The sequence below is a fragment of the Pyxicephalus adspersus genome, chromosome 2 (assembly GCF_032062135.1).
Source record: "Pyxicephalus adspersus chromosome 2, UCB_Pads_2.0, whole genome shotgun sequence".
Classification (NCBI taxonomy): domain Eukaryota; kingdom Metazoa; phylum Chordata; class Amphibia; order Anura; family Pyxicephalidae; genus Pyxicephalus; species Pyxicephalus adspersus.
The window spans coordinates 18,612,023-18,634,672 of record NC_092859.1 but is presented as its reverse complement, the minus strand read 5'-3'; the positions used below and the strand labels follow the sequence as shown (position 1 = coordinate 18,634,672).

The 22,650-nt window shown below is 37.9% G+C and overlaps 1 protein-coding gene across 7 annotated transcripts in view; it reads right to left on the bottom strand.

The window, feature by feature from the left end:
* The window catches only part of NSD3 (nuclear receptor binding SET domain protein 3), a 91,736-nt gene that overhangs the window by 20,792 nt on the left and 48,294 nt on the right, over positions 1-22,650 (bottom strand). For 2 of the 7 annotated variants that reach the window (XM_072399785.1, XM_072399786.1), the window contains exons 7-14: positions 21,060-21,160; positions 17,109-17,154; positions 16,659-16,789; positions 13,994-14,113; positions 12,201-12,327; positions 11,610-11,807; positions 9,603-9,776; positions 2,949-3,092 (exon numbers count right to left, since the gene is read on the bottom strand). In XM_072399785.1, the coding sequence (XP_072255886.1) occupies positions 2,949-3,092; positions 9,603-9,776; positions 11,610-11,807; positions 12,201-12,327; positions 13,994-14,113; positions 16,659-16,789; positions 17,109-17,154; positions 21,060-21,160 (1,041 nt within the window). Of the gene's footprint in view, positions 1-2,948; positions 3,093-9,602; positions 9,777-11,609; positions 11,808-12,200; positions 12,328-13,993; positions 14,114-16,658; positions 16,790-17,108; positions 17,155-21,059; positions 21,161-22,650 lie in introns of those variants that run through there. The other 5 variants (XM_072399787.1, XM_072399788.1, XM_072399789.1 and 2 more) reach the window with 3 other exon arrangements.

Sequence of the window (22,650 nt, the reverse complement as noted above, 5' to 3'; positions counted from 1 at the left end):
GAGATGTGACCCACAAAAAGCTGTTGGATTCTGCTGTCAGTTCATAACCAAAAAGAAATGACAGCTAGGATCTAACTGCTTTAGGAACATATCCACATTCCTTTTCTCCCACCTTCTGTATGTCAGTGAGGAAAACCCAACACCACACAGATTCTCCAGCAGGCAGATATTTCCTCTAAGGAATGCTTTTATAGCATTCAGATTCAGTTCTTTCGAGGAAATACACTTAAAGATCAAGCAACACAGCAGACATCAGCATAGCTTACAAGTAATGCTTCAGCGTCAAAGCCAAAAGCAGCCAGCGCAAGCAGAGGGCTGAAAATAATTGCGATCATAAACGTAAATCCATAGGGTGCAGCATTATATTTTATATACCAAAACATCCATAAGGATAGGTGCAATCACTTTTCTGGGTTAAAAAACAAAAATGATATATTTATTGTAGTTTACACACTATTAGATTGAATTAAGTGATACAAGTCCCACTGAGCTCTATTTGAAAACTGAGCAATGGAAATCAACATACAGATGTCTACCCTCTAAAATTCTTTAGTTAGGGCTATAGATAAGTACATCTAGAAATTATAAATTGAGCGTTTACAGGGTGACCTAAATTAATCCAGGGGCCAGGATATGGAAACTGAAATATTTACATCTTCTTAGCACATAGTATATGAGCTGGTAAAACAAACCATCAGTGATCTCTGTAGCTGCAGGCGTTGTCGAACAATTCTGACCCAACTTTTACAATTGAAAAAGTGAATTTGTTCAGTTTCTTTTTACCCCTACCTGTAGTGATTTGTCAGCTCAGCTTACCAGGTTTTTACTCCAACAGCATTCTAATTTCTAATGTAAACCTGGAGGGAACAGGGGAAGATGATGCCGAAAGAATAACTTGGACAACTTCAGTGCTTCTGCCTTTAACTTTAACAATGAGTTTCTCTACAGTGTCTGCAGCTACTATGGACAGTGAGGGCCTATTTTAGGCTCATTGGGTCTAATTTATTAAAGCTCACCAAGAAGACACCCTTGCATCAGTGAATCTGGGTGATCCAGGATTTAAATCATTTTCTAGCAAATGACTGAAGAAATCCATTCCAAGTTTGCTGGATCACCCAGCCTCACTGATGAAAGTGTATCCTCTTCAGCCTTGGAGAGCTTTAATAATTCAGGCCCATAGTCTGCTTCTTAGTGATATTTCAATACTAGAATGTCCATAAGCTGCAGGTTAACTGTATAGCTTCCTGGTTTCCATTGTCACATTTTACTGTCTATTACAAACCTAAGGTGAAGACAAACTGCAGCCGTTTTGCTGCTTTATTAAAAAAAAAGGTAGGCCACACATAGAATGCACTGCAGATCTTTATGTTCCCCAGCACAGAGCAATAGTTTGTCTGCTTTATGATCTAATGTGTGTTTAGAAATTAGTTTGTTTTATTACCACAGCATGATTCCAGGCGAGATGTCACCTTTGATGTCAAATATTATTATGAAAGTCTTGTTAAGCTTTGTTTAGTGCAGCCTTTTATGACCTTTTCAACATGGGGGAACCCTCAAAATAATCTTCAGGTCTTGGATGTTCAGTACTATAGTTAATATAGCTCACAGTACATTAGTGTGGTGGGCAGTGGGAAGAATTCCTCTTACATTGCTGGTCATTGGGAAGAAAGCCACCCTTACAGATAGCCAAAGAGATCACTGGTGTCACTTAAACTGACCAGAGAAGTCCAAACTTTCCCCTAGCAACCTCTGGAGGAGCACTAAGGTTCCACAGAACCCTGGTTGAGAAACACGGGTTTAGAACAGACTGTCACAGACTGCCCAGCAGTAAGAACACAAGAGAGAGTTAATGCTACTAGTACAACTAGAAAGCTTATAGGAAACCCACACTGACCAAATTATATGTCAATGATGACCTCTTCTGAAAAAGCTAGATGCCCGGCTGTCATGCTGAAGATCTTTACTTTCAGAGTCACTCATCCAGAACAAGCGACTTCATTCACTGTGTCCTAGGTCATGAATAATTTAAAAGTGCTAATTTCAAAGGGTCAACAAGCAACTCTAGCAAATTAGGAATGGCCCCCATAGTCATGAGATTCCATATGTTAGTATTATGTAATCTAGGTGAATGCTAGTCACCCTCACACGTATAACGTGTTTAGTTTATTAGCATTTATGGGACATCACTGTAGTAATTAATATGTTTACTCCATGTTTCAACAAACGGCATCAGGTTCTTTTTCCCTTGTCCAAGCTATCTATAAAAAAATTGTGGCCAGAAGAAAAAAAAAGATTTGCTTGTTTGTCTACAGCTATCAAGAGAATGCTTACATAGATTCTACATATGCCCATGTTCAATATAAGGGCATTATAGAAGAGCGAAGAAAAATCTGGTTGCATTAAAGAAGTACCTAATTATTTAACATGCTTAAAAAGGAACTTCCCAAACTGCTTTTCTTTTACTGGTATTTTTTAATTTATACTGCCCGTGGTGAATGTGTAGTGAAGTATGCACTCCAGAACAGAATAGTTGTATGCTTTATGATCCAACGGGTGTCAGAAAATAGGTTTGTTATAGTTATATTTATTTTGGTGAATATGACTAACTTTTGGCTTTTTGGGGGACAGGGATAAGGAGGATGCTAAAAACCCACTGGTGTATCATATCTAAGCAACTAAATAAATTTAACTGAACATATAACTGAACCAGGTAGAATTATTTTAAGCCCTTTAAGCCATAACAGCACACAGATTTTAGGAAGGAGACACAACACACCCAAAATAACTCGGCATCCGATACAAATTCACAAGGCATGCAAAGCGAGAAAGCAGCGCAGGGACAGCCATATGCGAAGCAAGGATAGATGTTTGATGGTTTTACAACTTTATAAACACAGTTAAATGCAGATGTGAGTGGGTTAAATGGGGGAAAAGCTATTTTTAGTTACCTTTCTCAGATTTCTTTAGGAAAGCTGGCGAGGAAGAAGGAATCATAGGTATTTTCATCAACTCTGCACGCTTTGAGTCATTCAGTAGAAAGTGGGACTTAAAGGACATAGAACTGACCAGGGTATAATCCTGAACTATCAGCCCTATACAAAACAAACAGAGAGATGCGGTCAATGAAAGCACCCATGATTCCACAAGGATCAACACAGAGTGGGGAGGGGGGGGTGTGGAGGTTCAGGGAAGAAAAAGAAAACAATACAAATAAATAAAAAAAGACACAATGAGCAAATGAAAAAGTAAACATGAGTGAAAAGAATGACATAAAAACAACTAAAATGAAAACGTGACATGGGCAGTGTCAACAAATGGCTCTGTTTGAATTATCTAGTCCCTGTCTAGAAGAATACCTGTCTACGGATGAACAGTGTTGAACCCAGATTTTTTTTTAGCGGGGTGGAAAGAAATTGTAGGTGGGTGGTAGCCCCTGTATTATGACCCAACTCTTCAGTAACCACCCAAAAACAGCTGGGTGGTTTTTGAAACGTGCCCGGCTAAAAGGGGCTGGGGAGAAGACCGGATGAATCAACTTTGTCATGATAGAGGACTATCAGAGTGTACTCCATGACAATGCTGTGGATGTCGCTATGTCCAGGCGGCTCTCCAACCACAATAATAGCAAACAGAGACCCCCCCGATTGCCTAATGTGGGTCTGTTGGTGCTGAATTTACCTTGAACAACTAGACAGAGGAACAAAAAAGACTCAGGGGCCTATTTTACAAAGTTTTACCAAAAGTATACAACACTTTATTTTTAACCACCTGACGCCATTTTCTAATCTCTTTGGACTCATCTTAAAATATTTCACTTTTTAAAACTAAAGACTCCTATCCTGGTCATTCAGCTTCTGTGAATGAAGGCCGGAGTGTCTTAAAAATGTGGAGGGTGGTTAAAGAGACTGCAAAAATTAAAAAGACAGAGAAAATTTCAATAGCTGACCAAGTTAATTCTTTTGCTTTTAAATTGTAACCCATATATTAATGATAACAAGGTTGATTTAATAAAGAAGTTCAGGTTGTTTATTTTGAAAAGTAAATAATCACCTTGCAAGGGCATTTTGTTCTAGCTTTGTGAATATGGTGAAAATTCACTGAGTAAATATAAATAATTTCTGCTCGCACATAGTTGGACAGTTGGACTTTTGTGAATGAAATGAAGTTCTGCCAAGTGAAAATGTCCTTGTAAATGGATTATTTGCTTTGCTATGTGACCAGTTTATATTTCTTTACCCAATATGATCGCTATGAACTTTAGACCGAGGCTTCTCCTAACATTACCTAGGAACAGGTGATAAATTACATGTGCACCGAAGGCAAACATGCAATAACAAAGGTCTGTACAGATTACCAAACTTGAGCACTCTACTGTTAGTATTCTATTACTACATTTCTGAAAAGCTCATCAATTTCCTACCACCCACAATTCCCACTGTTGCTTCTGTGCATCATTGAGACATTGCCTTGTGAGATAAGAAGGGGACATCCCTAGAAGAAATCTGTCAATGCAGACACAGAATATGATTAGGTTATTCCAAAAAAACTTGTAGTTTTATTTGAAATCAGACTTGACCCAGCCTCCTTTAAATACTCTCTACTAGTCAGTGACACCATCCTTTACATTAAAGGAAGGTCAATCAAGACTGTTAGAAAGTGGAGCCAAGCAAGATTTACATTGACTGGGGAGTTTTTTTGTTGTGCTCAGTTAGAAATGTCCAGCTTTGTGAGAGGTTAAGGTTCAATGTTCAGGAAGTTGGTATTTGTATAGTAACAGCAGAAGTGTACAGGTGTTGGAATAAAGAACCTATAAACTGGCACTTCCATTGCAATAGTGACTTGTTGTATTGCAGGTTTGCTTTAGGGTAATCTTTAAATTTAAAGAAGATGCAGAGCTACATTTTCCTTATGACATGCTGCAAAGTACAGAGGGCACTAAGAATATTTTTTAATATTTTGAAATATATTTAAAAAAACACTATTCCTTCATTTAAAAGTATGGCGTAAATACGGCAAAGAAATTAAATAAATGACTAACGTAAACTGCCCAAAGTACATAGGAAGCGTGTGTTAAAATGATTAAAGTATATCCAAAGCTAAATCGATATATTTTAATTTTGGATGAAGATATAACTAATCTGTGTCTCCAAAGGTAGAGAAAAATCTCCTCATTTTTACCTTTTGTTCTGGCGATGGTTGTAACATTTCTGGATTTCCAAGGCAGACTTAGGGCCGTTTCAAACCTCCAATGAAACACAGCATTCCGCTGTCATGGTCTCAACCTCTCCTATTCATGTGACATGTGTGTCAGGACTGCAGATCGCAGCAAGGTTTCAGAACATGACAAACTGCTTTTGGGCATGCAGTTACTTTTGGAAAAACCAAACTGCAGCCATCATTGTGTGCATTACCTGCATTGTGTGTGTGTTACCTGCAATGCTGTGTGCTGGGTGCACAGCAGCAGTTTGCATGGTTTTCCTCTGCAAGTATGAAAGGGCCCCAACGGTGACTATATCCTTCACATGCTGACTGAACAACAATACAAACCTAACAGATAATTTAACCCTGATGATCCCAAGTCAGCCTGAAATAATAAAAATAAATAAATAAAATTGGCTTTACCTTCACTTTGAAGGCATAACTACCAATACTTCCTGTAAGAGAAAACTTGTGTGACTGTGTTTTTGAACCTACCTACACTGATTTGGCTCAGGTTTCTCAAAAGTCTACTATACTTATAAATTATGGTCTAACTTTGGATTAAAAGTGATGTTATAACTTTGAACAATGTAATTGTGACGTGGCCATAGACTCCGGAATGCAGCCAGCCTCCTCACCACACAACAAAGTGAGAGCCATCTGCTGCAGACATTAGAGTAGTCCAAGACATTTATATGTTGGAATTATTTATTTGATTATTATAACTGAGGACGATTGTACTGGTTTGCAAAGGTGAGTGAGCCTAGTGACCCAGAAAGCTGGATAGATCACCCTTATTATAGAGAGCTAAAATTAGCCATAAATAATAAAATAAATATAATTTACCTGTACATAAACAAATCTATTTTGCTCACCCAGTTCAGTAATTTAGTAACAAATAAAAACATATTTTAGTTTAGTTTAAGGAACCAGGCCTCACCATGTTTTTGTGCAGAAGACAGGGCAGACTTCCTTATATGCTGGTCATATGAAAGCAAAATACCCAATCTCCGGTCCTGTATTGATGCCGATATGGCTGAAGTCCTGTAGTTATTCAGGTAAATATCACCCCATGAAAGCTGCATCTATGCAGTCCAAATTTGATCAATGGAAGTTCTACTATACTTTATTAGGATTCCCCCACCTTTTAGATTGTAAGTTCCTCTGGGCAGGGTCCTCTCCTCCTTCTGTGTCACTGTCTGTATCTGTCTGTCATTTGCAAACTCTATTTAATGTACAGCGCAGCATGATATGTTGGCGCTATATAAATACTGTTTAAAAATAATATTATAAAGGATCTTTATTTTCAGCCATGTGACTTTTTGCCACAAATCTCATTGGGATGCCATTTATTTAAAAAAGAACAATCATTACCTTCGGTAATGGGGACCTTTTGTGGTCGTAGGTATACTAGCCTAGGTATATAAGGCCTAATTCTGAGACTCCCAAGTGAAATCACTTTATATTCATACATATTCAAGGTAATATGTAAATTGTGATTACATAATTAATAGTGAAATTCCAGGAGCTCTATAATACATTCTGGGTCATGTCTGTATGGTCAGGTGTATCAGTGATGTGTGTATAATTTCCTAAAATATCTGTTTACCTTAAGGAAAGCTCAGACTAGCTGTATCACATACTGGCCAGCAAATGTGGATAATTTTGGGATCATGGATGAACTGCTTTACAGAGCTATTTCAATGTGACATTGCTGCAAAATAAATATTTCAAGCAGAACACCAATAAAATATCTCACATTGAATGGAGGAAGCAGATATTTAACATGCCACCAGGTCCTAACTGAGGTCTGTCTGGCTCTTGGTTATAACACAATATGTAGTATCTAAGGAGAGCTGCTGTGTAGGTAGTTGATGTGACCCAAAAGGGGTAAAAAATGAAGAATTCTTTAAGTATATGGGCAATCTATAACTAAGTGATATTGCTGCTAACCTTGAAAAATATTTAGGCCAAAATACTTCATTTATATAGAGTTGAGAATAAATAACACCAATCTGGTGGTGAAAAAAAACATTTCCAAAGTCTGGGTAATTGACTAATAAACTGTGCACACATTAGAATATATATGACGTCTATTCATGTTCTAATGACAACCCCAACCCTGAATTTCCTATGACTTTCTGCTATGGAGACATCACCAAGAGTCACCAAGGGTCACAAAAAGCCAAACGTTTTGGCTTTGGATACACTTTATTAGCTGTATATAAATTGCTACAAATAAATCAGGAGTCCTACTACACTCAACCCAAACAGGAAATTTTGTTAAATGTGATTGCTGAGCAGGCTGGATTCTGATGCATGGTTATTACCACTGTATTTGCTGTTTACGAAGCACATGTGAAATGAGGTAAACAAAGAGAAGCGATGAAGGGCATATGAATAAATGAGAACAAAATAATCTAGAAGCTTTATCTGGTCAGGGAAGTGAACACATTCTTGAACATTATTGCTAGGGTCTTCTATAAACCTTATTAGTATCATTACACTTGCTATACACACACATAAGTATTTCTAAGCAAGCACAAAAATTCTCATCAACCTAAACCATGCATGTTGTCACATGTAAAACTTAACATATGTTATATACAATACAGTTCTGAAAGACTCCCCATTAAACAAGGTTGAAGATTTCAGCAGCGTTGCTGCAGTAGCTTACTGTGGCTGAGTGATCGCATTCCCTTCTGTACAGCATACAATCTTTTTATACATTACCTGGATACTAAATTAGGATGAAAACCTGCTATAAAAAACACTTTCTCCCAGGTGTACCGGGAACTTTAGAAGCTGACATGACAGGAGTGTAAATGAGGTTCTAGACTGGTGATCCCTACCGAAAGGCAACGTAGCAAGGCGATTCTTTCCAAATGATTTAGATTGTCTATGAGGTTAAATGCAATGTTAGTAATATTAGATTGATTTGATGAAGGGTTTAATAATACAAATCAATAAGATCCTAAATTTATTAGGTAAATTGTATTGGGGAAATAAGGTGATCCAATGTTTTGTAATTATGTTTAGATATCAAGGATGGGATGTTTCCTCCCGCTGTTTCCTAGATTATCTTGCAGTGTCACCTGCTGGTAATTGGAACTGCAGCACAACCAACCACATTGAGCAGTTCCCAGTTTCAAAGAACTATATATTAATGTACTGCAGACTCACATAGGGGGTACTTGTGATGTGTACAACACAGCTCTGAGCCGTAGAGTCTAATGACGCTGCACTATATGACCTATTTATTAAAAATATCTGATAATGTGATCCCAGCCAGTGACAAAGCTGCAAGTGAAGGCAGTACGGATATGTTTACTATACAGGTTGGTGGGAGGTGAGTACCATGAACATTTTAACAAGCTTTATAGCAGTTTTGCTCATGGCTGGTGGTGCAACAACCACCAACTCATCAATAGCTGGCTGTGATCATATTAACAAATAATGTTACAATGTAACAGCACCAAAATATCTCTGAAGTACATTAATGTGTATTTATCCATCTTTAATTAGCACATTCTTCCATTTTAACGCATACAGAACTATTCATCATAGTGTTTTTATTGAAAAAAATGTTTATAAATGTATCCCGTAAAATTATCAGCACTCTTTTTATGATTTTCCTATTTCCCCCTATTACATGTGTGTCCCCACCATAAAACTAACCTGTCCTTGTGCCACCTAGTTAAAAGAAAGATTGTCTCATTTTTCTGACCTGGTATGTTGTCACAAGAACAGGAAATGAGAGGAAATTTCTCTAACACCACAGTAACATATTTTCAGTAGAGTGGAGGAAATATAGAACCTCGTCAGCATTCTATTCTCATCCATGCCACCATTTTTTGGCAGGAGCTTTACCTTAAGCTGAGGGCACAAATCACATACTTGTATAAACGTGCTCTCCTGAGAACACATTAGTATAAGCATGCAATAACAAAGCTTAGGAAAAAATAAATTGTTCAAAACTATTAAAATGAAAAAATGAATTATGGGCAATAAACCAACTTGTGTGTGGAACTTTATTTTTTTCTGTTTTATAAATAACCCCTTGTGTCTTTTCTGGAAATATTCTGTAACCTATAAACCTAAAGCAATCTCAATTTTATGTTTTCTTCCTTGGAGGGCCATAGTCATTCTATATCTCTAACCACCCTGGCTATCCTAAGTGACTCACTTTTTTACTTTTTATGACTCAGAAGTGGATTTTTTGTTTGCTCAAAATTTTCCTTCTCAGTATTCAGTCTCACCTACTCTTTTCATATGTACAAATACCATATATGTGTCTTTGTTATAGTGCATTTGCCAATCTGACAAGCTGTTACTTGAAAAGTGATCCAGAAATTACCCAGAAACTGCATATTTAAATTCATTACACAACTTGAATTGCTTACCTCGAGCACAAACGAAGCAGAAGCCTACGTTGACAGCACAAGAAGAATGCCCAGTGCGCTTGGAATGATTGCTGCAAATGATGAGGTTACCAGTGAGGACGAGGCTGCCCGCAGCCACACAGTTGTCTCCATTGTGATACGCCACTGGGCACCTCACACAGCGTAACATGCGTCCTGCAATGCAGAAAACCACAATGAAAACCTCATATTTCATACAGTGAAACAGAGAATTAATTATTGTCATATCACAACCGCTATGCACTGCTTACAGTAAACATATGCTTTGCAAAGGTTTGCTTTAATGTTCCCCACGCCTGCAACCTTCAGTCACTTTCTTCTGTCTCCTACAAGTCCGCTTAGATGCCCAAAGCTAGAAAAGGAAGCCCTGTAAAAGTTCTGAGAAGCTGTAGCTAGAGCTTCAACTAGCCTCAGTAATCTTTCCCAGTTCATTACAAGCAAAATACAAAATCCTTAAGAACTTTCTGTATACCTTTCTATACTGAAAGTTCATTTGAAAAGTTGAACTAAATTGGGAACAAAATTTTTTTATGTATAAATCTAGGAGTGAACCATTCTTAAATGTGGTAGTTCTTACTGTAGTTTTTAATCTGATGTGAAAGACCACATTTTATCGCTATCAGGCTTATGGCATTGTAACTCTTTTTGGAGCAATATAAGAGCAGGTTCAGTAATACCATAATACATTGGAATACAGAAAATAGCAGTTACTTCACCCAGCCACTGGGTGTCACTACAACTGTGCAACATATGACTATTCCTATGCTGTACAGTGGTAACAGAATCCAATGGCTGTGCAAAAAATACTGTATCACTTTTCTGTACACTGCAGCAGCGCCACCTGAGGACCAGAAAGTTCTCTGGCAGGACTGTGTTTAGAGGCAGACTCCTGCATATGAAGTGATCTCAGCAAGGTTAGTGGGGTTAGTGTAAAGGTTGCTGAAAAGGCTAACATGTCAATGGCTAAACTAGAAATCTAAGGGAGAGAACTGTGACCGTGGGAGAGAGGGGACTATGTTTAGGTGAGTAGGGAGGTTGCTGTGCAGTCATCACTTCTTCATGATCCCTGAAACACGTCCTCTGCACGTAGCGTCTCACCCAAACCTTCCCTTGAAAAAAACGGGGATTGCATTGAGTAGTTCAGTACTGCCGGTTGCCTCCTGGTGTAAACTTTTTAAACACTGACTTTGCTCACTGCACAGCTGGCAGGAGCTTTATGAGAACATCTGCGGCTCTTGCCGCCAGCCTGAACCTAGCCTTAGTTGACCCTGTAGGTCTGGCTTCACGTAATAGGTAAATAATACTCAAATTTGAGTCGATATGGATTATTTTTTTCCCTGAAAGTGTAAATGGAGTTTCACTTTAATTTGCACCAGAGGATACAACACAACAAATTATATTCTTAAAAGATTCACAATTAATAGATTAGAATACACTAATGGTTCATAAAGAACTATCAGATTCTTTTAAACTAAGACTGACAAACTTGCTCATACACCAGAGGGTCTATTTATAAAGCAGTGCATTTGAGATTTACCAAATATTTGTTGTTGGAAGAATCAGAGGATTGAAAACAAACAGACTGGGAAGATTCTCTAGGTGAGAATGTTTGGTGAATATAAAATTCACTGTTTTATAAATGGACCCTAGGTAACTTTGTGGCACATTTGACATAGATAACATTAGACAGTGGTTTGCAACCTATATAGTAAAGGGCCTCAACTGGGGCGCCATATCTCACCAAAAAGGCCTCTTCTTCCGTCTTAACTCTATACTTTTATTTACGATATGTAATGCTCTAGAAGTTAAAAACTGCAGACTTTGTAAAGGGAATTGTCTGAAAATGTGGCCTGCTTGCTACAGGTGTGGTTGAAAACATGCTCAGAGAAATAGCCAAGGACTGAGAACATGTTATATTAACATATGGCAAGCACCAATAGGTCATTGTTGAGATCTAGGGCTTTACATGCTGCATCAACCTCTGTTCACCTTTAGCGGCTCTGTACATGTCCTTGTCAGCACTGCAAGAGCTACAGTAGTGATGTGGGCACCGGAAGCCCTTGGAATCGAAGACCGTTGCTGAATACTGGCGGGCACAGGATTCATGGTAAAACTTTCCACATGAAGGTAAAGAGCAGCGCTTGACACTGGTACTGGGTATCTTGCAGGAGAAACAAGTGTGGAGACCTGTTCAAAATATGAATAAAACTTTTAGGAATCTACATGATGTCTCCAGAACAAGCTTTTCAGCCCTACTATTTACATGTGGCATTACAACAGAACTTCAGATGGATAACAAAAACACCAGAGGATATGAGGTGTATTGGAGATAGGTAAATCACAAGACTAAATGATGCGGCAAGTGAAACAGTAAAGTATTTATATGTGACATTACCACTGAACAGGCGGATAACAAAAACACCAGAGGATATGAGGTGTACGGGTGGTAGGTAAATCACAACACTAACAAATGTAAAAATGATGTGGCACATGAAACACTAAACTTTTTCTGTTTATACTCTGTAATTAGTGGTTTGGCTGAAGTATCACCTTAAGACAAGATCAAAGATTTTGACATACCGGTCTTGCACTCCATGCAGATAAATTTTCCATCTGGCAATGCATCCATGCCCAGACACTCGAGATGGAATAGGCGAGAGCAGTCCCCATCACAAGACACTAGTGAATCCCCAAAACTTTCACAGATCTGAAAAGGTAATGTTTTTGTTATTTGTGCTAGGACTGCCATCAAGAGTAAAATGTATACTGCATATACAAAAAGTTAATTTATACAACAATCCATACTTTAATATACAGCATTCACCTATATCAGATATAATTAGGAATAAGAAAATATCCCAACTGTGTTAAAATTAAATTGGGGTTTTGGAAAGGGACACGTGAAGTTGTGAATGGAGTGATTGCACACAGGTAAGTATGTGCCATAATCAGCAGGTATATTGTAATGTATTGCTGATAATGGCAGAAGCTTAACACTCACCAATGAGTTTATTTCCGCTTTAATACGATGATCTAACCCAGAGTAAAATCTATTATAGTGTTTGCTAGTTTTCCTCCTCTACAATTTTGGTAAACATGATTGGCCCCAATAAAACCTTTCCTTTTACCAATCTTGGGTCGGTCATGTTGTTGCCCTTCTCACATATTTTGTTACATACAGTGCAGGACTAGGGGTCACTACTGCTCTACCATTGTATGTAAAGATGTTTAAGTGCCTGCCCAGATACAGGTGGAAGAGGTCTGGAGAGCTGGCTTCAAGAAAAACAAAATAAGGCTGTCCTGTGTTTTCTTCAGGTCATGTCATGTCATCCAAATTCTTTGGCTAAAGAATAACGGAAAGTTCAGACAATCTGAACTCTGCTTCTTGTATTCAAACAGACTACATGATACAATGCCTAGGCTTTTTACTATATGAGGCACACTGGAAGAAGCCCGAAAACCAAGTTTTGGCCAGCAAAGTATTTTAGCCTCTTGATTTTTATTTATAATTTCAACTGGCTATAACTGATTGTTCAGATATATGGTTTTCACCTGCCTATTCATTTTTATCATATGCTTACTTTACATGTATTGGCTGTAATATTAATTTCCTAATGTTAGACACATCACTATGTATGTGTTTTGGCATTGCTCCTATTATTTTCTAAAGCATACATGCAATAATCCTTAAAACACACCACTATGTATCAAAAATAAACTTGTGAGCCAGCACCTAAATAGGTTTAGAAAGGATACTGCTTCTGCTTCTTCCTTGTTTTAGCTCCAGCAGGGGCACATGAAGTCATTGCAGTAACTTTTCTGTGTCTTTTGATAAGTATTTTTAAAACTGACAATTGAAGTATTGTGCAGCCCCTATTAATTTACTTGCCTGTGTTATTGAGATGAGACCCAGAGAGGATTTGGCACCTGAGGTTGGACCAGTGTGGCCAGACAGATCAAGCACAGCTATGCTCTTAAGTGTTAATGAACCTTAAGCTAATTTATTTACTTTTTGGAAGGGTTTATTGATTCATACAAACATCTTTCCAGCTATTAATTACCTAATAATCTACTGCTGGTTTAAATCAGCACACATTAGATCGATATTACAGTAATGAAAGGAGATTAAATAGAGCTGGGCCAAACAAGCCTCCAATACAGAAATAGGCACTCTACAGGGAATCGTGATAACGCCTGAGCAATGTGTGTTACTAACAAGAAACACTAATAATTTTACCTGCTATGCTGTGAAGAGAAAATGTAAATGATCCCTCAGGACCAGTTTGGGAAAAACTAAATTTTCTCTTTGCAGGAATTTATTGAAAGCCATGGATGATGTGACTCTTTATAAACCAAGCAGCGTCCATACATACCTGGCACACTGTGTCTCTCTTAGTTGACCACCGAGATACACTGGAATCTACAGATTGCACATCTGAGGCATCTGCGTCTGCATTGGCCGATGGGCTGTCTGGCTGCTTATCAAAGCTGATCTGTATTTAGAAGTACAAACATTAAAGAAAGCGTAATTCACAGTTCATGTAGGTACATGCAATAAATATACAAGACATAATACTTTAAACTACTTTACTGATAGAAAGCTGAGTTCATAGTAAATGGAGCACTAAGCCATGGTAACTATATTGTTTGCTGCAGGGGAATTTAAGAACCTGGCTAGCTGCAGCAGCTAGACTTGCCTTTAGTTTTTGTGCAATGTGCAATTATAATGCTGCACAAATACTTATTTCCCTATGCAAGACTATCTCTTTTTCTGCTGCCAAGTTAGAGGGGAAGAAGGATGCTATGCACACATAGAAGTCTATGTCTGACATCAGTTATTTAGCTATTTACCTTCTCATTGGATGGACTGTGTTGGCACTGATGGACTTTTATTCCAGAGCTATCTTACACCAGCCTAATTAATGTCAAAGAGACATCAGGGTGTGTATAATGCAGTGATTCACTGCAACAAGATTGTAGATTCCTACACTCAGCACAGTGGGTTTCTGCACATTCCTATTACTCTTTGCGCTGCTTGCGTGAATACGTTTTTTTAACCTTAAATAAGTCCTGTTTAAGGTAAAAAATAACATCTTAACCAGAAAATGGGCGGCATAGAGTGTTAGGGTATACATTTTCTTTATTTTTGCAATACCTTAAACTCTGTTTCACTTTCTCACAAAGATACTTTGCTGCTGCTAAAAGCAATATATAAAAGTTTTACACAATACTTAATGGGTACTGACATCCATGCCCAAAAAAACTGTGATAACAAACTTACAGATAATTGGGGAAGAAAAGTAAATAAATTGAGGTTTAGGTGCAAATGTGACCATAAACTGATTAAAAGGCTGTGATGTGGTATTGATTTGGTCACATCTGTGTCAGGTGGGTTTACATCTAAAAGCCCATCTGCTATATTTCTGCATACACATTCTCAGAAGTCTGCTAATGTGCTTAGATTATTGTTACAATATTTAAACATCTCCCTAAATATCTTTATTTATCTATCTGCTCCTGTATAGATATCATTCCATCAGGCAATGATACCACAATCACAAGAAGAAAAGGAGGATGCACCAGTAAGATATCTATGAAGAGAAGGCACATGGAGGACAGTACTGAACAGATTTGCCAACATTTAGAGCATTTGTATGGGAAAATTAAAATGTTTTTTTGCTTTTGCAGGGCCCCACCTGTTCTCTATCAATGCATGCTTAAAAGAACACTTAGAATGGCAAACCCCCAATGGCTTTTGGATGCAGTCAAACATGTAACACATGCATCAAAATGTGCATTTGAAGTGTGTTTTTTTAATAAAACTGTGGGTAGGCTTTGCCCACAGTTAGATATATATTTGTATATACAGTTAAATATTTACACAGTCTAACACATTTACTATTTATACACAAACAGTAAATGTGTTTATTAATTGCGGAGTGAAGTTACTCTTTATTCCCAAAGCAGTGACTTGACTTACCTGCCTTCTAATCTCTAACCCTATATACTGTAAATAGATACATGGTCAATATATAGAACTTGCTTCACAATTTTTCACTTTAAGGTCATTACAAAGGACAAGAGGGCACACTTTGCATCTGGGAGAAAAGATGTTTATGCTTTGGGAAGGGATTCTTCACTGTAAGGTCTTTGAAAATGTGGAATAGGCTTCCTCAGGAAGTAGTTTTAATAAGTACTATAGATTGCTTTAGGAAAAAGCTGGCTATATTTCTTGAAGCACAGAATATAACTGGGTATTAAAGCTTTAAAGATAACAGAGACTGTTGATCCAGGGAACATCTGATTTCCTCATGGAATCAGGAAGCATTTTTTCCCCTATTGGAACAAATTGAACAAGGGTTTTATGCCTTCCTCTGGATCATCTATGTTTATGTGTATCAGATATGTTTATTTCCCTAGTGGCTGAGCTCACTATGCAACTCTGTAATGTAGGTTTACATTTTCTGCATTTACATTAGGGGTTGGAAGGCAGGACGGATATCACATCACTGTTGGGAGGGGAAGCAGAGTGACAATCTGCTAGAATTAGTTGATGGTATTTTTGCTGTATCATTTGATGCATTACTTCACAGTGAGTGCAGCTACCGAGGTCAGTGACTGATTAACTTCAATGGACTGCACATGGCAAGTTTAGGAATTTATACTATCACATGTTAATGTAGCACATTTGTGGGATACATTTTAAGTCCACAGAGTAAAAGGGTTCTGACTTTTCCATAGCTACCTTCCTTTAACTAATACCGTAGAGAATAAATTCTGTACTGTTTAACTGATTGGCTGGATCTGGAAGTTCTTGCCTCACCTAACTAAAACAGGGGCAGGTGACCTGACCGGCACACATAAGTATGAGATCTGATAAGGGCCTACGCTGCTGTTTTGGATTTTTCATGCAGGGTGAGTATATTTCAAAAGTGATGCTACCCAAGCAAAGTCTAAAAAAGTGAAAAAGAAAGGCTTCTGGAATTTTTTACATTTAGAAATCTATAAATTTCAGTTACAAGCAAGAGCAAGACTCACCTGTGCATCGTTCAGGCCGCGGGAGTCAGAGTCTGAAGCATCACGGTAGGAGGAATTTGCAAGCTCCACATCGGTGGAGGCACGGCTTCTCTTCTTCAGGGGCTTGCATGCGTCAGAGATCTCACTGGCCCCTTGAAACAAGGAGCGTCAGGATTCACTAACACACCACGTGGTAAGTACCATTAGTTTCAATGATGGCAGATGAAGGCATGTGGTAAGAGTAGAAGCTATGTAATCTCTGCATCTTCAATAGGTAATTAACTTATATTATGTGTCAATTCAAAGCACCACTTGCCAGCTAGTATGCTTGCACCATGACCCTTTAGGGACATTCTAGACACAATTCTAGTGATGCAGCATGTTTAATACAGATCTGTGAACATTATGGTTTCATATGACTGGTTTGCAGTGAAAACTGTAGGCAGAAGCTTCATTCTCAGACAGACTCACCTTTCTGCAACCCAATCTGTACCGCTGTGAGAGGGATGTCTTCCACCTGCCCATGAAAACAGACAACATATTCATCAGAAAAAAAACTGGTAGAATCAACAGCATGCATACACTGGGTTGTGTTAAAAATAAGCCTTACACTAAATATTTAATGGACTATAACATTAATACACATACACTGAAGTCAAAAGGTCCTGTTTGCTAAAGTTCCTCCCTAATAGCTGATGTTACAAAACTGGTGGTGAGTGTGGCCATCCATAGTACATTTTAATTTAGGGCACTTGTCAAGGGCTGCTCAATAGGTCAAAAAAAAAATTTGTGTATTGAATGAGGTGAAGTATTGAAGCTGGCAAATGCTGATTACTTGTTGCTTTCCCACATTTTGACCAACATATACAATTACATTTGTGTTAGATAGCGACTGAAAAATGAAAGCTGGTGTCTAGTTTTTTAAAGTTTTGTATAAAGCAGGGAATAGTTAAAACTCCTATCAGATTTTTTATCTATCTGCACCGCGCAATGAAGATTTTCTTCCACTTCCTTGCAACAGAAAATGGGAGGAAATCTCAGAGAGTGATCCCTAAACCCCTAATTATCAAATTTCTCTCTGATGACAACTAAAAATGAAGTTGTTATCACAGGGAACTCATTTTCCCTCCACTGCTCTGATGACTCAAAATGTTGGATTTTCCCTTGCATTCTTGGTAACAATAGTCACCAGGACAAATAAAGGGGCTTATGTGATCCCCATTGGTGAACAGACAGCAAAGGAAACTTGATAGAGGGTCTAACTCAATTGAATTAAAACTTGCCTTCACATACACTTTAAGGCCCAAAAACCCAACCAGACACTGAGATCGAAGTATATCCAAACCCAAGAACAAAAATAAAATATATTGCAGCTTACAAGATCTTAGATGTGCTGGCTTAGGACTAAGCATGCCTTCCCCTATGTATTGGAGGTGAAGAGCGGCAGACATGTTTGTAGTCTAAATCAGGAGGGCAGCGTTGTGTAATATCAATGACTCTGTTCATAGATAAAGTAAGGTTTGTATGCAGTGTCAGCCTAGGATGTGAAGTGGGGTATCTACAGGATTATCAGGTTAAAGAAAGGTGACAAAAAGCTTGAAAAGAAGCAAACAATGCCACTGCATCTGAAGACAGGTTAAATGCAATATAATAGGTATGAGGTTTGGATACACTTAAGGAACATGTGACTAATAGCTCTCTGTATACCTGGTGTACAATCTTCAGCCTGGGGTCATACTCGGCCCCTTGCTGTTTACTGTGTGGCCCTCAGATCCCCTGCAGAAGTCAGTTTTATACTGCCTAGGTGCATTTTGTTTTTTAGCCCGGGTTTTAGTATTTAAATTGAGTTTCCTCCTTATCTTTTTTCTGTGTTGCCCATCATTTCTTTACTTCTGTAGCATTACATACACTGAAAAGTATGTGTGGGCCTTTCGTACATCAGGGGCCTCCTATATAAAAAAAAGTTGAACACCACTGCTCCTAATTAAGCTGGGATTTAGCATGCGCTCTGTCTGTGTGCTGCGATGGAGTATGTGATATCCCTGCGGTCAATGTGTGTCTGACCGGACAGGGAGATCTAAGTACACCCACTGAAGGTGTGAAGCTGCATGTATGCAAAAAGCCTCCAGTGAACTTTTTATTTTATATAGTATATGATATAAGAACATATAGCTCTAAGTATAATACTTGAAAGACCATGATGTGAATACTAGGACTGCTGGTTTTAATACTGGGACTTGAGTTGTGTTTTCTGTGGGAAGGTTATAGGGAAACATTTTTGCTAAAGAAACCACCATTTGGTCTGTACCCAGCATGTTTGTTGTCACCATTCTTTTTATTCATGTAAGTTTGAAACTGCTGCTGCTTATGAATATTATTTATTTCCCCTTTTTTTATAGCGCATCTACATTTTAATTGTTCTTTTTTTTTCTTTGATCTAGCGATACATTGTCCGAAGAAGAGTTCGAACATAAAACACATCAAGTTCTGGTGTATCTTTTATAACTCAAGATCATTGGATTTATAATGTGAATGTTATATATGAGTATTGTTCTCTGAATGGAAATTGGATAACTGGAAACAATAAAATGGTCTCTGAGAGGGACTTGCTTTGTAAGTCAAAACTTTATACTTAGGCTATGCACACATGTGCAATCATTGTCGTTGGAAAAGATCTTTCACGATCCTTTCCAACAACTAAAGACTGCATGATGCATGAAAAAGTGCTGTATATACAGTACCGTTTTGCTCTATTAAGAGGGCAGGGGGAGAACGACGGAGCGGCACCCCGCTGCATGCTCTCCCCCCTCGCTTCCATTAGGATAGTTATTCATCCATCGTCCATGGATACGCCAGGACGGTCATTCGGACGATGGGCGACAAGGGCTGTACACATGCCAGATTTTCGTCCGATATCAGTTCTGAGCCTATTATCAGATGAGAACAATTGCACATGTCTACCTAACCTTGGACCGGATGGGTCTAATTATTAGTTGTCAACAGGAATCTGTTTTATATATTTAACTTTATTAGGGACTGATCAATGTTTTACCGGAACCTTTAAAATCCCATTTTTCTTTTTCTTTCTATAGAGTAAAAACCAATAGATGTGCCAGTGATGTGATCTCAGCTGAATACACTGTGTTAAAGTGGCACTTAGTTGTAAAACCACACAGGAAAGAATTGGATAGAAAAGAAATATCTGTAATATTCACATTCAGGAACGGAGACAAGTTCTTACTGTTCCTGTGAGGGTTTCATTAGTCATGAAAGTTTGGACATTTAGAGAGCAAAGTCTGCATCCTGAGGTCATTGTACAAAGCTACATTTAGCCACATGTGCAGTATTATATTTAACATGATGGAAAAGAGCGATGCACACTTAACAATGATGAAAGGGCAATACTAGGTCACAAAAGACATTCTCATATGATGAATACTTTTGGGATAAAGGAAAGCCACAAAAGTCTATAAAATAAACTTCTCACAGCACACCCTTGTAGACTGCCAACATGTACTCTTGTAACACGCCATTTATGTCATTGTATCATTATACTAACCTAGACTGACCACAGCCGGGTACAGGGAGAAATCAGACAGACCAACACAAAGCACAATTATACAGATTAAAAACAGATCACAGACTTTGGGAAAACATTACTGTGAGTATTTCCAATGACTACAAACACATTAATGAGTTATATATTTTTTCCTAGTTTTAGAAAGGTTGATACATTATTGTGTTTATTCTCCTTTTCAGTTTTATAATTAGGTACACAAAACAGAAATGGAGGACGGATAGAGCATTATAATGCCACATACCATCAACAAATAATAAAAGCAAATAAGAAACCTGTTTCAAAGAGTTTAACTGAACAGGGACTGTTTTTCTGCATTTATTTTAATAATAATGTTGCATTCAAAAGTATTTTTATCTGCACCGTGATCAATATATAGTCATATTTGTATAGACTTTAATGTATGTTTTTTTTGTTTTTCACTAACACAGTAAGGCTTCATTCCCACTATATGCGATACATGCGCTTCACATAGTGGGCCTGATTTATTAAAGCTCTCCAAGGCTGGAGAGGATACATTTTCATCAATGAAACTGGGTGATTCAGCCAACCTGGAATTCATTTCTCCAAAGTAATGTTTTGAATCCTGGACCAGATCCAGTCCTGGTTTCTGGATCACCCAGTTTCACGGATAAGTGTATCCTCTCCAGCCTTGAAGAACTTTAATAAATCTGGCCCAGTGTGTGATATGCAAGGATATTAGACATTGAATTGAAAGCAAAGCCTGATATTCTCGCTTTTGTTGAATTATAGTGAATTTGTACAAATAATTTCTGTCCGTTTTGTGCAGTTTCTTATAGCAGGATCAAAGCCTTAAGATTCATTCACACTTATCGTCCACTTACCTGCTCTTTTTTCACTTTCTTCTTTGGCAAAGAGTCCAAGGACTTCTCAGATTCTGAACGAGTCCGGTTAGACCTTCTCTGGTGTTTCTTCTCTGAGATCCCTGGTAAAGAAAAACTTTGTTTGTGCATTAATCCAGTATTGGGTCAGCCCCTGGTAGGGCTGTGATGACCCACATTATGTTACATGCTTCCCCTATCTAGATTATCTCCAACATATTACAGAAATCTCCTATATCCAGCACATTTATTACACCACCCCGTTCCCCCCCGAAAACAATTTTCAAGCTGAAGTTCAGGTAAACAACTAAATACTGAAATACATTTACAGAACTGTTTTGCTGTTCATACAGTTCTAAGATTTATACTTTGATCTGATTTCTTTTCTGCTGCAATAGAGGTTTTCTCCCTACTTTGGCCTGTAACTGGCTTTAAAAGAAGAAGCAGCAAAATTGTGAGCTCATCTTCTGCTTATTTTGTTTTCTTTTATCACTGTGTCTCCTGTTTGAACATCAGCACAACTGATTGACTCTTTGTGCTGCTTCTTCCTCCCCAAGTCTGACAAATGCCTTACACATGCATAATGTTCATACCAGGTCAAATTCAAAGGCAGATCCACCGGCTTACACCAATAGCATTAAAAATAATAATTTTGTATGAATGAATACAAAGAGTACTATTTACAAAACAGGGAATCTGACATTCCCTGGCAGGAATCAATTACTGAAAAACATGGGACCTGGAAGGTTCCCATGAGGAAATGTTTGTGGAAATCTTTGATCCCGTTTTTTAAGTAGAGCCCAAAAATGCCTTCAATGTGTTTGTTCTATCCAAATCAAGTTCGACTTTACATATAATGCTTTAAACCATAAAAAACCCAAAGCATTACATTCTGCATTATTTTTCAATACATTATATAGCCATGGTCAGACTTAAAAAAAAAAAATAACAATGAAAGAGAAATAACAGTTTCTGGAAAAGGACAACAGAAAAAAACACGATTGCCAAATATATTCTTTCCTGATTTTGTTATGTGTCAAGGACTTAACATGCTGCTATCAGATATATTCTTTGATAAATTATTAATCTCTAGTTTCAAACACTGCATGTAACAGGAAAGCTTCTTCTGTACTGTGAATTTTGTATTTACAATCAGAAGAAATACATGGTTGGTTCTGCTATAATCATTCAACGGGGTTCATGTGCCCATCTTAGGCCTGCTCAAACATGAAATTATTATTATTATTATTATTATTATGGCTGTGCGAGTAGTGATTGAACATGTGAGGGCAAACCTAACAACTGATGTGTGACCAATAGTATACCGATAAGACTTATTTTTATACAAAACTATTTATTTTTAGCGTACACATGCATTGTATCATCATGCATCATGGGGTGCCAATTCAGAAATATGGAGCATATGACAGTCCATTCAAATACATAGGGTGTCTTGTTGCAACACAATGGGTCTGATTTATTAAAGCTCTCCAATACTGGAGAAGATAGACCATCATGGGAGTACCTGGGTGACCCAGGCATTTCTAGTAAACCTGTAAGGGATTTCCTAAAATCATTTGCTATTATTTTGTAA